Genomic DNA, 18,529 nt, shown 5'->3' with positions numbered 1-18,529 from the left:
ACTTGAACGATTCATAGCCAACCTCATTCAACCAGTTATAGAAGAATCACAATCATATGTGAAAAACTCCTATGATTTTATCAATCAAATCAAAGACATAACCCTAAATTCGGGGGATATACTCGCAAGTTTTGACATCATTTCCATGTACCCCAACATCCCTATTGATGAAGCCCTAATCATCATAAATCAAAATGCACACTTTTCTAAATCAATATTATTGACCTGACAAGCCACTGCCTGAAAAATACATATTTCACTCACAATAACCAATACAACAGACAAATTGGAGGAGCCCCCATGGGATCATCCCTCTCTGCAGCCATAGCCAATCTCTTCATGACTCATTTTGAAAAAGAAGCTCTTAGTAGAACAAAGCTGAAACCAACCCTTTGGAAGAGATATGTCGACGATATCTTTATCATTTGGCCTCATGGTAAAGAAGAACTTTTCGAACTCCTCAATCAGCTGAACCAGATACACCCCAAAATACAGTTCACCCTCGAAATAGAAGAAGAAGCTAAACTACCGTTCTTAGACATTCTAATCACCAGAAACAAAAATGACAGTCTGGAACACTCTGTATACCGAAAACCAACCCATACAAATAGATACCTGAATGCACCATCTCATCATCTCCCCGTACACTCCTTCTCTGTAGTCAATAGTCTAATCTTTCGATCTCTTCATCTCACGGACGAAAAAAGCAAAGAAGAGATCAAGACAATCAAATCCATACTGAAGTATAATGGCTACAATAATAGAATAATCGAAAAATCATTGAAAAAACAACTGACACCTCCAATCCCCAAAGAAAAACTCAAGGAAGAGAAAGCATTCGAAAAACCCGTCCTTCTTCCATACATCAGGGGTACTACCGACCGTATTGGAAGAATACTGAAAAAACATAAAATCAAACCAGTCTATAAACCTCTCTAAACTATTTCGAAATTTCTAAAGAAACCCTTTCAGAGATTAGAACTAGAAAATCAGGGCGTCTGCCTGCATTGTGACAAGATGTATGTAGGTCAAACAAATAGAAGAATATCAGCCAGGATAGAGGAACACAAATTGAACATAAAAAACAAACAATCCACTTCAGCCCTTTACAACCATGAAAAAATACAGGTCACAAAATAAATTTTAAGAATTCAAAACAAATAGCCAACATTCAAGATTTTCGGGTTAGGATTGTACGAGAGGCCCTAGAAATAGAGAAACAAGGGAGCCTTAACAAAAGAGATGACAGTACAAATAAATCTTCCCTTTGGAAAATCATTCGCAACACAGCACAAAAGCCAGACACTTCTCCAGGAATTCCATTCACCCAGCAACGCCAGGCTGAATACGTGGAAGAAGGAGAGGGGAGGAGGTACTCCCTCCGACCACGTGGAAGAACTTCCAAACACACGCAGGAGTCAGTGTAGCTAAAACTGCGCTCCGAGGATGTCATTTGTTATAATGGCTAAACGTCAGCAAGTAAGTGAAACTGCTTATCGGATGTACCCGGTTGATATAAATTATATATATATATATATATATATATATATATATATATATATATATATATATATGTATATATGTATATACAACCGTGTCTGTTCGGTTGTATTCATTCATAGAAGACCTATTAGCGCAGGTCATCGATATACAGAATCTATATATACTACGTAGTATACATAGTATTCGATGGCATAGTAGGTAGGTTGGGCGTGTGTGCCTTCACGTGGGGGAGCGAGGGTGGGCTTAATCATTCAGGACTCAGGGCTGTTTGGACAGACTATAATGTTATTAATATTTATTCTTTGTTCTATTTATTCTGAAGTTATTCCAAGCCACAGTTGAATTTCTCTTTTCTGGTTTTATTCCTCTGTGAAATCCAAAATAATTTATGAAAAACTGATAAATACATTTCGGCGAGAAATAAAAATATTAAGTTGCAAATCTGACAATTAATAGTTAAATATCACAATTATTCAAGTATTGTTCTGTATATCCTATTCTTGAATAAGTCATACCTGATTTTCAGGTTAAGTGTAAGAGAGGGCCGACTGCGTCCTAACTTCGCCCTCCTAGGTTAAAAATAAAGGCAGTCATTCTATTCTATTCTATTTTCCCAATTATTACTTGTTCGTCTTTGATCTCCAATCAATCTTTCTCTTACTGCATAATTAATTGATTTTTCAAAATTTATTAATCTCATTTTTGGTTTACAGATAAATGGAATCCGCTATTTCCAACCAGGCTCCACTACTTAGACAGACTGCACTGTACTGCACTGCACTGCACTTCAGCACTGGATGCTTATTTCGAGATGAATAAATCGGTGTTTGGTGTTCAGTATGCGTGCCGCGCCGCGTGTCGATGCGTTCATCTGATTGCTGTTTGCGTGTCATGGAAAATGTTGCAATTAATATTAGGTGAATAATTCACAGCTCTATATAAACTCCATTTTGGGGAAACCTGATTCATTTGTCAGTTGTGTATTTCGGTTGTTTCATGTGGACTTTGAGATTGAACTGTATTGTTGTTTTTTGTTTTAAGATGAAACTTACAAATGTTGTGTGTTGAACTGTTGTGTGTGTGTATATGTACACGTTGAATAATTCTCATTGATGATAGTTTCATGGGTTGAAGTTATTTCTGGAACTTGTTTGCTATGTCAATTCACATTATTTTAATAGATGTTCATATTTTATTTATAACAAAGGTATAAGCTTTATCTTTTCAAGATCAACAATTTTTACAACTCTGTTCATAAAAGTAATCTCTTCGTCTAAGTTTACTTATTTGTAAAAAGTATATGATGTAAAGTTTATTGCAAGTTTTTTTTTTAAATCAACGAAAATTGTTATGAATTGGTGGAATTTGTGGGGAATATATAATCATAAAATTGAAGTTTTGCAAGAATTGAAGGACAAAATGTTTACTTGAATGTGGCACGATGATAATGTGCACTACTTACTATTAATTATTAAACATTTGCAATAACCATTGTTGAGAATTGCATCATTCCTGAACTCAATTTTCACATAGGATGAATATAAGATTCACTTTGCAAATATTCATTATTTTAGATTTTCTAATTTAAATGACTATACAATCAATATGAAATTATCAAATATATATTGTTATGGAATGGATTATCCATCGTTTTCTTACCTGAATGAATGATAATTGAACTCTAGCTCTTTTCATACAATATATTTTGATACAATTATTGAAAGAATTATTATTGTTTTTCACATTTTTTATCTCTGTCAAACATAGTAACCTGTTGAATATATGAATATAGGTGTGTATAAATTGTTTATTAAAATTCAGTTCTATCCTGAACACTAGAGAAAAATATTTCATGAGAAGGTATTTAAAATGGCAAGCTAGTGAGAGGATATGTAATTATTAGTGTAATAATGCATCTATAAGTATTTATAGATCCTATTGGATCATTCCTGTTATAATATTGAAATTTCACCTCAAAAGTAATATATTGTAATCAATTCCAACATGTTATTGAAGTGAAAAAGCAAAACGTTTCGAATAATGCTCCATTTCCATGATGTAAGTGCCATGAAGTATTTTTCGGGAAAAATGTAGTAATTTCATTTATACAATAATTGAATAGTTCGCCCATACTAGCTAAATATTCTGTACCTATCCTTGCGTGTTGACTCTTCAAAATAACCAACCTACATTTTTTGAACTTTCAAATTGTACAATAACATTTTCTATTAAGCCTTAATTTTGCCATTCAATAACTTTAGAATACTATTATAATAATAGAAACTTAGTGTTATTGATATGTACTAAAGCTAAGCCCAGGTGTATTGCTGTCAAGCATGATGCTTTTTCATAGCATCTTTATATTTCGTCTGTAATAATCGATAGAACTTATTAGTATTTGAATAGCATATTTACAATTTGTCGAAAACAATACATTCTTTGAATCGCTTCCCTCTAGTATCAACATCTTTTCATCATTATCATTTATCATTTATTAATCCAATTACTCAAAAATAGGTATTAATTTCACAATCTCTTATATTAAACATGAGAATTGAATGTATCTTCTCCTCTTCTGCGCTTTCAAACCTGTAATGTCTAGAATTAATGTATAGATGGTACAAATTTAAATTTCTGACTTATAAAGTATGAAACTTTTCTGGGAAAACTAAATTTTTTGTTTATACTATTCTTACTCATTGATGTTCTTTTCTACTGTTTTAATTTTATTTAAAAAAAAAACATTATTGCAAAATGTTTATATACAATCTTTTCACTGTTTCTATAAGCTTTCTTTTCATTTTCATTTCGAGAGAGACAATAATTGGCATAGGTTTTTTTAAAAGCTTGTCTTTCACAAAATAAATTTCCTTAATCATAAATATTTTGTAATTTGATTTTTGTGAACTACCGTAATCATAAAATATCCAACTGAGAAATCTGACAAACAATCAGAAACTAATGCATTTTAATGTAATATAGGTATATTATATTATATTAGGTTATACAAGTGTTTCCCTTGACGTATATCTTGTTCAAAAACTAAAATCAAGTATGGATTGCCTTCAATAATTATTGCATTTGAATTTTAGCACCTATGCTTGACTGCTCCTTGCCTATTGTGATTTGTTATCACAGTGTGTTACCATAGATTATAGTTGAATAATAGATCATGAATATGGATGATAGTCAAAACGAAACTTATCGTATTTCAAAAAATGAATAATTTATTGTTGTTTAGTGCCTTTATACCTGAAATAAGTTCAAAGTATTCCATACACAAAAGAATTTCGATGAAAATACTTACAATAGCAGTTTCATTGGCAAAATCTCTAGGTAAATTTTCTTGTAAATTTTTCATATAAAGATATTCCAAACTTGATATACTTCCATTTTAATGCCTTAATGTGCTGTTAATATGCAGTTGTTCTAATATGTATGCTTGGACTTACTGTTTCACATTAATTTATACAGCATTTATTATTTTTATCCTCTAATGTGGTGTATGTTTTATGTACGTTGGGCAGTGGATAATAGCGGCTTTGAAATAGCTGTAACATACTCACTTTTGAACGAAATCATAGCTACCTGTGTATTAGAGGTGGCTATGACGAAACTCAAAGTCTTCTTCTAATATGAACTTTGGATGTGACCATTTTGATAATATCAAGAGTTGAAAAAAATTAAAACATTTAATTTCATTTAGTTTTATTAAACATTGAAACAGAAAATAACATCTGTTAGATGTCGTCTGTTTTTGTCCAAACACTCATGTGGGCGTTGTAAGATGTTATCCGAAGCGTTGCACGTGCTATTTCTTGTGATATTGTCTCACTCAGGGCGTCAAGTGTACGTGGTTTGTTGATGTAGGCCTATACACGAATTTTTAGGTAGCCTCATAAAGAAAGTCACAAGGTCCGGTGAACGAGGATGTCATTCCTTATCTCCACAAATTAAAATGAGGCGTTCAGGAAAGTTCTGCTTTGAAAATTGCATAGTTTCTCTCGATTTATATGTTGGAACCATACAATATTCAGGTTGGGTAAGTCATCTTCTCAATTGTAGGAAAAAATCAGGTAGCATTTTTAGGTAACAATTCTTGTGGATTAACAGTGACTTTTTCTCAATAAAGTTGGGGCCAATAAAGAATTTTTCGACTAATGCTACAATGCCACAACGAACACTCATTTATTCACCATTGATACAAAAAAGCAATAACAAGCAGAAATGCCAAACTTCATCTACCAACACTTTCTCCTGCACGGCACTCTGTCATCAACTTCTCACGTCATAAGGATTGTTTGGTGAAAAACGGACGCAATTTTTCTAATATTGTTTTCGGTATGTAATTAATGTTTTTATTTTCCCCCTTCTCTGATTATCAAAATGGCAACATTCAATGTACATGGTAGGGGAAAGCATTTGAGTTTTGTTCAAAAATTAGTATGCAACAACTATTCCGAATCCTCTATAAACTTCATTGTCTGTATATGCGCTATTGAAAATGGCTCGTTTTCTGATTCCACTTATGAACACATGACAATATAAGAAGAGATAAGGAACACATTTACATCTCTCCTCATTTGACCTGTTAACTTTCAACTGGTAAATTAGTCTTCCATAGACCTTAATTCTGTCATCAATCATATCAATCGTCATCATTGGATTTGCCTCGCCTTATTGTCCAACTGAAACAACAAAACCGCTTTATTGCCAACCTCTCAACTTGAAAAATATTTCAAACTTCTTCTCTTGTTATTCCTCCGCTCATTCCCATCTCTCTTCGAGTTTCTATATTCATCTCTTAATTCATTGATCATTTTCCAAATGTCATACACCCACATGTCATTTGCTGGCCACGTTAGCTGAGACGACTAAGGCGTTGCACCCTTCAGTCTGCTAGCGCTATCTGGTCGTGGGTTCGAAACATGCCAGTAGGAATGGACGTTTAATCATCTCATCAATTCACCCACACACAAGCTAAAAGCTCATGTGGGCAACATCCGCAAAAAAATACCGGGTGATTATGAAAAACTGTCAAGGTTTGAAGGGTAAACTTCAAAAGAAAATAGAATCCAAATTCCAATTTTCCAATGAACTTCGGAATTTAAGTGGTAAAACTTCTCCCAAGTATTGAATTCAACGGCCATTAAAAGCAAGAACAATATTTATTTATTGGATGACGCAATATTTAGATAATAATATATTTCATTTTGTTATACAATATAGAAAACTATATACTTAATACAATATCTAGAAAATAAAAACCAGGAAATTGAGAAAAATTTCTCCTATATCTGAATTTTATCTCGTAGATAGTCTGAACATTTAGATTATAGTCAAATTTATATTTTGACCAGAGCATTCCATTTGAATTGAAAACTTCAAATCAGTATTGAATATTGTTTATAGTAGACTATTATAAATCCAATTTCCTCTGTTTAGTATTAAATAATGGACAGATGTTGAGTCAGGTCATCTTAGAATCCATATTTTTATCTCCTTTGCCACGAATTAAATATTATAAATTAGATTCAAGCATTTTTATTATAAATAAAGTATAATATTTCACTCAACCTAGATGAGAGGTGTGGGATTTTGGATTACAGTATTGTAATACTGTAACTACTCGTTCCCAATACGAAAGTGTATTGCACAGTTTTAGAATGGCGTCTCTCGTAAATTATATTTAAATCGTTCACTTAATCCCTATCATTCTCAATTATGCTTTATGCTAATCCTTGTTTCGAAAATTAAATTCCTGTCTGATTGAATTTGTCCCAATTGTACTTTTTATTTTTCGAATGAATAGAATACAAGCCAAAGAGAACCTTCCATAAGGTAGAGCATAGTTTATTATGTTCAATTCAGAAAATATTGTTCTATTCTAACTAATTCCTAGCCAGACTTGCCATTAATCTTATTCAAATCTATGAATTTATTTTAAGTGAAGCCAACTTACTTATCAATAGCCTATCTTGGATAGTGTGCCATATCCCAGCATTTCTGTGTAATGATTTGTTTTCACATAATTCAAAATAGTATTTACTCACTTACTGTACGTTATATTAATGAAATATATGTCGTTTTTTAGAATATTTATTTTTGTAGCTTTAACTGGAATAAAAGATTCATAAACTACTTGTATTCTTATACTAGTACCTGCAGTTATTTAGATGTCTCAGGTAAGAAATCATCTATAACAGTAACTTGTTAACATAATTAGTGTATGTTTGAAAAAATCAAGAACATCAATTAAAATTAATTTGTGTGATAGAATGGAATAATGGTGCAAATATGTTATTGTTGTTGATTGAAATCTATTCATTTGTACTAACCATGAGTGTGAGTCATGGAAACAAAGTTGATATTACTATAGAGTATGTAATACTACATTTTTACATGCCAACTACTTTATAATGTTATTGTTCGAACTGTTATATTTATAATGATCGATTTTAGTGTTCTTGATGATGGAATGATTAATCAGAATTATTGGTCCACGATTGTAAATATTATAATCTGTTATAACCTAGTTGGAAATGTTGAAATTGAAAATAATTGTTAAGTTGTTCAACCAAAAGGATTGTTAAATGTTATTTTTTAAAGAAGTTCAACTAGTTTTTAGCTAAGCACGGCAAATTTATTTAGATTGTCTAATCTGAGATGAGATATATAGATTATACTATTTTCTGCTTATGTCCATCGTGTACTGGAAGCAAATAATTAACGCAATATTATTCAGTAATATAATATTATCTATTAGTCCCTAGACAATGAAATTAACAATCAACCAAATGAATAATTTGTTATTTTTACTAACACATTTTAGTAATGTACTCATATTTTCCATAGGTATTAAATTTGTTATAATATATTACTGTACAATATTGTTAGAGTGATTAAGAAATAATAATCATTCAATTTCAAGCCATGTAGAATGTTATTAGAACTTGAACAATATTACAATAAAGAATATTGCGTTGAACGATGTAATGTAATATTGCGAGCTGTCAAGTAAAATATTTTCAATTACCTAATCATCCCTTCTGAATTACAGTGAGCTCAAATAAGAGCTCAATATTTTTCGTCCATCAATTGAGTTAGGCGATACGCCTAATACGATAATAAATTATTGCGTTATGATTTAAGTGGAATAAGAAGAATAATCAGTTTAGTGCTAAAGTGTTCAAGTAAGGTTCAACCAGGACCTCCTAAATACTTGGGTATTTAGGAGGTCCTGGCTCAACTTACACTTACGCGACTCAGGTCGAGAAGAGACCCGACTTTAGTCGAGAGCATGTGTTTTCAAATGGGTGACGTCGCGGAGACTAGAATCGACTGGTCTGAGTGTCACCATTTGGAAACACTCATGCTCTCGACTAGAGTCGAGTCTCTTCTCGATCTGAGTCGCGTAAGTGTGAGTTGAGCCGTGAAGTGCAAAATCAGAGTTTCCTTCTATCATGTGAATGAGTGTAAAATAACGAAAAGTTCTAATTTAGATTGTTTACAAACCAAATTGAATAACAAAATAACACTCACTGATCACTTGAAAATGCAAAATAATTATTATTTTTGAATATTATGATATACTCTAATTTAGAATGATATACCATGTCATGTCAACAAATCAGATTATTTTTTGATCGAGCCTATTAAAATATCTAGATAATATATCTCGCGAGATACGGTAAGCTGATTCATTACACAGCTGATCTCCCACACAGGCACACGCATCTTCTGTTATCGACAGACAACGAATTATCATCTGCTTTTCCAAGGATGAATAATTACTATCCTTTTCATGTCCTTCAGCGAGTTTTCCCAGGGATGAGACCTAGTGCGATCAATTTTTTATATCATAAACCTACTATGTTCCAAATTTCGTGAAAATCGTTAGAGCCTTTTTCGAGATCCGTTGGACATAAGTAACCATATAAATAAATAACCAGATATAAAAAAATATATACAGAAATTGCTCGCTTAATATAATATGGAATATCGGGGCACCGAGTTTCGCTCGTTATTTATTTATTGATAAACAGAACTCAATTCTTTGAAATGATTGGGGAAGGACTAAAAGGCACAGCCCAAAACTGTTTCTTCCACGAATTTTGATTTATATACTACAAATATTCCAAAAAGTGAGTTATGCTCCATACACTTGAATTCAGGTTCAATTTTCCGTCCAAATATTTGAAAACATAAAAGTTCTAATTTAGATTGTTTACATACCAAATTGAATAACAAAATAACACTCAATAATCTCTTAGAACTTTAAAATAATAATTAACTTTGATTATTATGATGTATACCATCTCATGTCAACGAATCAGAATATTTTGATCGAGTCAATTAAAATTTCTAGATTTCTCGCGAGATACGGTAAGCTAATTGATTACACAGCTGGAAATAATTCTGTCTCTATCCCACACAGGCACACGCATCTCCTGTTATCGACAGACAACGAAATTATCATCTGTTTTCCAAGGATGAATAATTATTATCCTTTTCTTGTCCTTCAGCGAGTTTCCCCAGGGATGAGACCATCGATGATACAATCGATTTTTTTATAGTAGGTTTATACTATGTTCCAAATTTCGTGAAAATTGTTAGAGCCGTTTTCGAGATCCGTTAAACATAGATAACCAGTTATAAAAATATAAACAGATATACAGAAATTGCTCGCTTAATATAATATGAATGATACTGTTCACGACGCTCCTCAACGCTACGCTTTCAGTGTGTTTGTACCCTAATCTCGATGCAATTAATGTGCATGAAAATGTTTCATTGGTAGATTGATAGTGACGTACTAATTACGTAAGAAAATAGGCTCTTCATTTTGATGAATAATCTAAATTACGATGTCTCGTATTGTTTAGAAGATATTCACATTATCAATCAATACCATGCAAAACAGAAATGAAATAGACAAGTGGTATTGATAATAATGTGTAGCCTATTATCTTCTAAACAGTTTGAGATATGGATGTGCAGTTTTCGCCATTCATTTTTTCTTGAAATTCCTTATCGAAATCATGTATCGTGTGACCACCTTCCTATTTAAAAAAATAAAGTTGTATTCAAAATGGCGGACCAGATTTTTAAACTCATAGTAGAGTAGTATTTTTTATTGAGTAGGATCCCCAATCACACTCACCTTGGAATCACATTTGTTCTCATACTTTTTTCTCTCTTTTTTGCTTTGAATAGTATTGATTAATAATGTGAATAGCCTATCTTCGAAAAGGTTTGATATATCGATATGCGGTTTCCGCTATTCATTTTTTCTTGAAATTCCGTATCGAAATCATGTATCGCATGACCACCTTCCTATTAAAAAAATCAAGTTGCAATTAAAATGGTGGATCAAAGATGGCGGACCAGATTTTTATAGTCATAGTAAAGTAGTATTTTAAATTTAACTAGGATCCCCAATCACACCTACCGTCAAATTTGTGTATGAGATATTGAGCCGTTCTCGGACTTTTCACCCACTCTGTATAATTTCTTACCCACAAGGTACATGCATACACATACCATAATAATATGATATTGATGAGTTTCCGAGTAATAACATAATATTGATTATAAATTCAAATTTATATCCCTTTTGGGGTTATTTTTGATCGTTGTGATTGTTTCGTGCTTTGCCAAAGAAATTTGTTGATCTTCAACTGTTGATTTCAACTCTTATAACATAATATTTATGTTATAATTAATATTTTTACAAGAATTCTCATTATGATGAAGGATAATCGCAAACAATAATAATAGTAATAATAATAAAAATCTGGTGTGGCGCACTCACACAACTTTCCTTGCCGTTATGAAAATTGATCACCTGACGCTTGTGTTCACGTGCATCTCAAGTCTACTATTCAAAGATCTGAGCCAGCTGGTGACAGGACAATAACGCTGCTGGATACATACGACATCTGCTATCTCTTCATAGTGAATGATTTAATGGAATCAACAGTTGCCAACAGTTTGCAATTGAATAATCACATTTTCTCAAATTTCAAGCTTATTTTCAATTTTAGGTGAAAATGTTACTGAACATTAATTGTAGAGATTTTCATGCTCAATCTTTTCCACTTGATTTTTTTTGTTTGAATTGAATCTGAAGCCTGATAATTGGGAATCTAAAATCAAACTTTGCATAGATGAGGCAGAGCTCCTGAAATTTTTACAGATATGGGACTCGAGATAGGGATATGAGATAGAGCTTATCAATGACTATTTTAGGTATAAATTTGATCAAAATCGTTGGAGCCCTTTTCGAGAAAATCGCGAATAACATTTTCGTCATTTTAGCCGCCATCTTGAATTGCATTTGATCGAAATTGTTCGTGTCGGATCCTTATACTGTAAGGACCTTAAGTTCCAAATTTCAAGTCATTCCGTTAATTGGGAGATGAGATATCGTGTACACAGACGCACATACACACACACACATATATATATATATATATATATATATATATATATATATATATATATATTAAAGTAAATAAAGTAAAATGAGATCCCATGGTTTATAACAGCAAAATGAGATCCACCAGAAGGAATGCTAATTTCTTAATAATAAATAACACTTTTGCTACTTATTATCATATACGTTGGTCATTTAAAAAGTTTGAAGTCATCAAATAGTAGTTTGGAATTTCACTATCACACTGAGATCCGTTGAGTGATCTTGTGTATTATTCATGTAAGGCAGTAATATGAGATCCATTTGCAAATTCACCGCTCATTGAGATCCGGTGGGTGAACTTGTGTAGCACCGGTACCGTGAGATCCTTTAGGGGAGCTGTTAGCGCGGGCTATTCAAATGTACGCTTCAGTTTAAATAAGTAGGAATTCAAAAAAATATTCAACTTTGAAAGACAAGAAACAAATGCCAAATGTGATTTTATTTCTGGAAGATTCTTTAAGCAGGGTAGGGAGATTCATATTCAGATTCCTTTATTCATGTGCTCAACAATACAGAATTCAACTTACGTTCTAGCATTAAAATTAAATACCAATAGCAGTAAAATAACATGGTGAATTATATTAAACTAAAGAGTTCTACAATAATATTGAGCAAGAAAAATGATGAAATATGCTAAAGTTAAGGTACCACTGTAATGTTTCAACATGAAACGGTGAAGTTTGGACCTTGAGAAGTCCATTCTCAGAGAGGGTATCGAGGATAAGTTTTCAGCCTCCCAGTATGGACACCAGTATATAGCATGTTTCTGGAAACTCGATGTTTGTTGCTGCTTGTCTTTATACAGTGAAACTGCATGCCAAATACATTAGAAGATGCCTGCAGCTCCCAACTGAAAGGTATACCAGATTCTTGTTTGTTATTGTTTATTGTTTGTTTGAAAAATGGTACTATTTCAATTATTTTTTTATTAATTTACAGTATATTATACAGTACATTGATTCAAATCAAATCGGTTTTTATTATCCATGATAACAGGGTTCAAAAATTTGATTCATACAACAACATTACATCTATTGCAAACAAATAATCATAAATAAAATTCACAGTATTGAAATTAAATAATTAATCGTAATAACTAAATCTAACTGCAATATATCGTAGTAACAGAAAATACATTATTTTTTCAATAAACTTCATGAAAACTCTCCACAAAGGCAAAGCCTGTGTGTGGAAGAGAGTATTGATGATAATTGGCTAACGTTGGATTGTCCTCGTACTTGCATCAGATTCTTTGGTAAACTAGATATTAACATCGGAAAAGATAAGTAGTCTATAAAAGATGTAAAGATTTAGAATTAAACTTGGACCATCATTACACAACATTTGCTTAATCTATACAATGAATGAATTATATCTTCTATATTCGTCCTCCCAATTTTGAAACCTGAATACTAAAAAAAACATGAACTGACAACATAGCAAATTAGCAATCATAGCAAAACATACCTATTGAATATATGTGTAGGCTATTTGTCTTATTATATTATAGTCACTGCTTCTTATTTCGTATTCAGTCTCTTCTGAGCATTCAAACAGGATGGAAGAGCTTCGGAAATGAGTGGCTCTTGCGAGCAGTGTCTACAAATGTTTATATATAGTAATGGGGAAAGGAGAATGAAACATAAACCAAGAAGTGTTGGATTTCAACGCAAACATCAATCGTTATGTTTGATGAATCGCAAAAATTGAATTTAAGAATCATAACCTCTTTTGGACTAATATGCAATCAAAATTCGGGAATGGAATAGTAAGGGCTATAAGCCTCTTTTTTCGTTTCCAATCATTTTATGATTAAGTTGTCTTGTCATTGTTGTTAAATAAATAGATTTACCGACATTAGGTATTTATCGTATATAGTCTATTATTTCAAAAGATCTATTGTTCCAATTAGCCTTTTGATCGAAGCTCCTATATTTCATAATAATAATCAGAGGAAACAGAGACACAAAGTATGAATGGAGTTAACAAACAATGAAAACATAAGAAAATCATGAGAAACTACTCAGAACTCAGCTATGATTTGGAGCCAATACAGTAATAGGTCTTAGAATTTTTTTCAGAGCAAGATGTTATATATCAAGTACAGTAATAATAGTACAATTATTATTACTTTTATCTCAATGCAATAACAATGTACGTTATTGTATTAAATCCAAAACAATACTGTATAGCTCTTATTATGGATTTTCAACAATCATATTATATTATTTATTGACCGAGCGAAGTGAGGTCTAAGATTCAATTCACGGTTTGGCATTTCTCTTAATGTTTAGAAATGTTTGAATGTTTAAATGTTTATATGTTGCACATTTACGGAGAAACGCGGTAATAGATTTTCATGAAATTTGACGGGTATGTTCCTTTTTAAATGCGCGTCGACGTATATACAAGGTTTTTTGGAAATTTCACCTTTCAAGGATGATATAAAAGGAAAAAGGAACCTCCTTCATATGCCAATATTAGAGTAAAAATCAAACTTTGGATTATTCATCATAAAATCAGCTGACAAGTGATTACTCAGATGTGTGGAGAAGCCAGTCTGTTGCTGTATTTCTATAAGGTCTATAGTTTCAATCAGCTACTTGTGGATGAGAATATTGCATGAGGTCTACTGTTCACAGAACTACTAGTAGTAAAAAATTCTATAGTGCGGTTCACGTTATTATGTCAGTATTTGGTCAACATTGGACTTCCTATCCTTGTCTATCATTCAATAAAGCAGATAGGGCTATACTTTTCTAGCTCCGCAACGCTACAAGATCGTTATTTAACAATGTAGAAATATAATCTGGCAAGGCAGAGAATCAGCAACGCTGTTCTCCTATCCTTTTCCACTGCCATTATAACGTGGACCTCACTATAGGACAGTTTCTAAATGAAACTTCGGAAAAACATTTGAAAAATATTGAGTACTGTACATAAAGAATGGCCTAATATCCAATACAACCAAAACTTCTTCAATTTTGATTATTCTCAATACCCGCGAGGCCATTTGACTAATTTGGAGGCGCTGAATCCGAATCTGAAATCACAATTTCTCTATCACCATTTTTACGCGCTTTAGGTTTTTGAAGTGGTGAATGAAACGCAGCTTGCCCGCCGTGATGTAAAGAAAGTGGCGGCTGGCATGCGTCAGCAGAGCGTCGACAAAGCGTGAGCGAGCGTGCGACGCTGTAATGTGCACTGCTCCGTCCGGAACCCATATACTTGTAACAACTTTTTCGCCACACTTGGATGTAAAGAGCTGGTTTACGTGCATCATATGGAGGCCGAAAGTGATTGTTTTCCGGCCAGGCCGGTAAAACTTTACGGCCCTAGGGCTGTAAAATGACCTTGAATAACAGCTGATCGTGTCCGATCTCACAAAAATCTTAGAGAGATAATTTCATAACGACTGTAATAATCTATATAATTATGTATCGTCAATCACAGTATTATGTCTATGATATATTTTATAAATTACTGTTTATTTTTAATTAATTTAATATTTATTATTGTGTTTTTGATATCAAACAATGAATACAATGGCTGCATTGTCCATTGTCAGAAAGGTACATATCGCAAGTATTAAAAGTGAAGAATCGAATTTGAAGTCAAAGTACAATAATTGTATCAATATTTAAAAGTGAGGTAGAGTAATAATTGTTTCTTTTTTATTATCGAATTCCACTTCTTAATGCAATACAATCAACTATAATAACAAGAAAATACAGCAGAGATCTGAAGTTTAAGGTAAGCCTACTGGTGAAACTCAGCCTTGACTAAAAAATTCCTAGTAATTTTTCCATAATTCATTATTAAAACTTTTAGATAATTTTTCTTTAATATTCAACCATATAGAGAAAACATTAGGCCCACTCAAGATTGAATCTTCGAATGTTTTCTCTATGATTTCAGAGCAATATTTTGTTGTGAAAATGCTGGCAAACCAGCTTCAAATTAATATGCCGCTATACACTATATTATAGTAGCCTACATACGTTACCTGACTTAATTCAGAGTGAAAATTTTATTGTGAAACAGATAATAATATTAATTTTAATAATATAAGTCATGATCCAAAGTCTGTTGTACCTTTGACTATAGAAAGAACCTTCTTCTATAGAAAGAACAACCTTCTTTCTATAGTCAAAGGTTGTACGCTTTTTAGGAGTGAAGTAAACTTTTTTAGAAGTCTAGTTTACAGTATTACGTGTATGCTAAGAGTTATCAGTCAGGCCTCTACGTTCAACAATATGCAATAGCCAAGAGTGTAAAGGCGTAATACAACAGAACTCGAAGTTCAGTGAATAACAAACACGATCTAGGTTTGAATCTCGGTCAATGACATTTTTTTTGTCAATGAATTTCGACTTTTATTAGCTATTTTTTATATTAGTTACCATAATTTAAATTTCAATCAATTTTTTAGATATATTTTGAGACAAAACTGTGAAATATGCAATTATATTAATTTTTTCATCACATTATTTCAAAATAGTAATGAAAATCCTATTCATCCATCTATCCATGAGATATTGCACTGGGTGCAAAGCGCGAGCTATAAAAATTCAAACAATTATTTGAAATATTAATAGTATAAAAATATGGTCACTATTTTAAATTATTAATTAGTAATATTGAAATTAATTGACAGTAAAAGTTGTCATAACCAAGATTCAAACTATCAAAAAAGGCTGTTTGAATTTTATTAATTTTTCAATTTCTTATAAATATTGGGAAGTTTTTTTTTTTTTTGGTGTGGCGAAAAATAGCATTCGCAACACGGGCAAAAATGTTTTTCCGGCTCTCGAACGCTTCAAGTTCTCGACTTCGTCTCGAACTTGAAAACCGCGATCTCGAGCCGGAAAACGTACATTTTCGACCCTAGGTGCGAAATATACTATTAGAACGCCAGTAAGCTTGTTGTCGCTCTGGTCGTAAAACCGCGACTAGAAATGACGCAAGTGTGCACCGGGCCTTAGATGGGGCGTTCACAATCCAGAGTTATCAAATAGCACTTTAGCTGGCTAAAACAACATTGTGAATAACCCTCAAGAATCTGAAATGGACCACAGAGAAGAGGACAGAAGAAATGGACCACAGAGTAGTTCTCCTACTTTGTGAATGGACACAATCTGAAAGTTTTCTATACGATGCGTGGCGTCACTGGAGGCAGTAGATGTTGGCTTCAGAGGCTAGACTGCTCAAAGTAATAACAGTGCTGAAGTTGGGGGTTCCTGATATATAAGACCTTCAGTAGAGCTTGGCAATTTTATCTTTATTTATTCTTATTTATTTATTTTTCTATTATTCTCTATTTTCCTTTTTCTAATATTAATCAATATCTGATATACTAATCTAGTTCGATTTCCATTTAATTTTCAAAGTTATAATATGTATAAAATATGTATATATGTATATATATATGATTTTTTTTTTTTTTTTTTTTTCCTGCCAAGTCTACTTTTTTGGGAGAAGTGGTAATGGAGAAGGGTTCTCTCCTAGGGAATGGAATACTGTGAACAGTGGCTGACTGACAATCAGCTGCTGGCACGAACTGCTAACTGTCAATCAGGCCACCATTGTTGAAATGGGAGTGGCTTGTGGGTTTGAGGTGGTCGTGGTATTTCGTACATCTGCCTTATTGATGTACGCCACGAGATAGAAGCTGTATCATGAAGCTTTCGAGATGTGAGCTGAATGAAGTTGAGTAATTGAGGGGTACTGGCATATTCATAGAGTAACCTATTATTCACTGTGTAGTGAAAGTTGCAGATGGTTCTGATGATTCTGTTTTGAAGGCCAAATAGACGTTTTCTATTGGTCTTCGATAGATATGGGAACCAGACTGGGGCGGCATAGGTCAGGTATGCTCTGATGATGGCTGTGAATATGAGCAGCCGAAATTTCAGGGGGAGTGAAGGGGTAACAAGTAGGGGGAATAGTTGTACAAACAGCACACGACAGTGTTGATTTTCACTTTAATGTGTTGTTTGAAAGTGAGTGTTCTATCCAGAGTTACACCTAGGTACTTGACGGTATGGGACCATGGCAGGGCGTGGCCATGGATTTTGAGAGTGGGAGGAAGTTTGAGTTTTCGGGAAAAGGCGACAGCCACACATTTAGTTGGATTTATCTCTACCTTCCAGGATGAACACCAGGATGTAAGCAGGTTTAATTGCTCTTGAACATTCCTGGCCGCCCTATTCAGATTCATGCTGCTCGAGTGGAATGTGGTGTCATCAGCAAATAGACTTGTTTGAACTGAAGGTAGAGATGGCATGTCATTGATGAAGAAGGAGTAGAGGATAGGTCCAAGCACAGATCCTTGGGGGACACCTGCTGTTGCTGGGGTGAGAGCTGAAGAGTTTACTGAAGATGGGGTTTGGTTGTGAACTTCGAAATACCTATTAGTAAGGTATGACTTGAAGAGTCTTATTGTTGAAGGTGGAAAGACAGATGAAAGTTTATAGAGTAGTCCATCCAGCCACACAGTGTCGAAGGCTGCTTTGAAGTCTATAAAGACTGCAGCCACGTGCTCTT

General features: G+C 33.1%; 1 protein-coding gene across 2 annotated transcripts in view; it reads left to right on the top strand.

Annotated features, from left to right (window-relative positions):
- LOC111055350 (protein GDAP2 homolog) overlaps positions 1 to 8,504 on the top strand; it is a 98,661-nt gene extending 90,157 nt beyond the window's left edge. For both annotated transcript variants that reach the window (XM_039434520.1, XM_039434525.1), the window contains one exon: positions 2,217 to 8,504. In XM_039434520.1, coding sequence (XP_039290454.1) covers positions 2,217 to 2,258 — 42 coding nt within the window. In that variant the 3' untranslated portion in view covers positions 2,259 to 8,504. The remainder of the gene's footprint in view (positions 1 to 2,216) is intronic.
- The last annotated feature ends 10,025 nt before the right edge of the window (positions 8,505 to 18,529 follow it).

This window comes from Nilaparvata lugens, chromosome 1 (genome assembly GCF_014356525.2).
Source record: "Nilaparvata lugens isolate BPH chromosome 1, ASM1435652v1, whole genome shotgun sequence".
NCBI lineage: Eukaryota > Metazoa > Arthropoda > Insecta > Hemiptera > Delphacidae > Nilaparvata > Nilaparvata lugens.
Note: the sequence above shows the minus strand (reverse complement) of the source record. Positions and strands in the feature narration are given on the sequence as shown.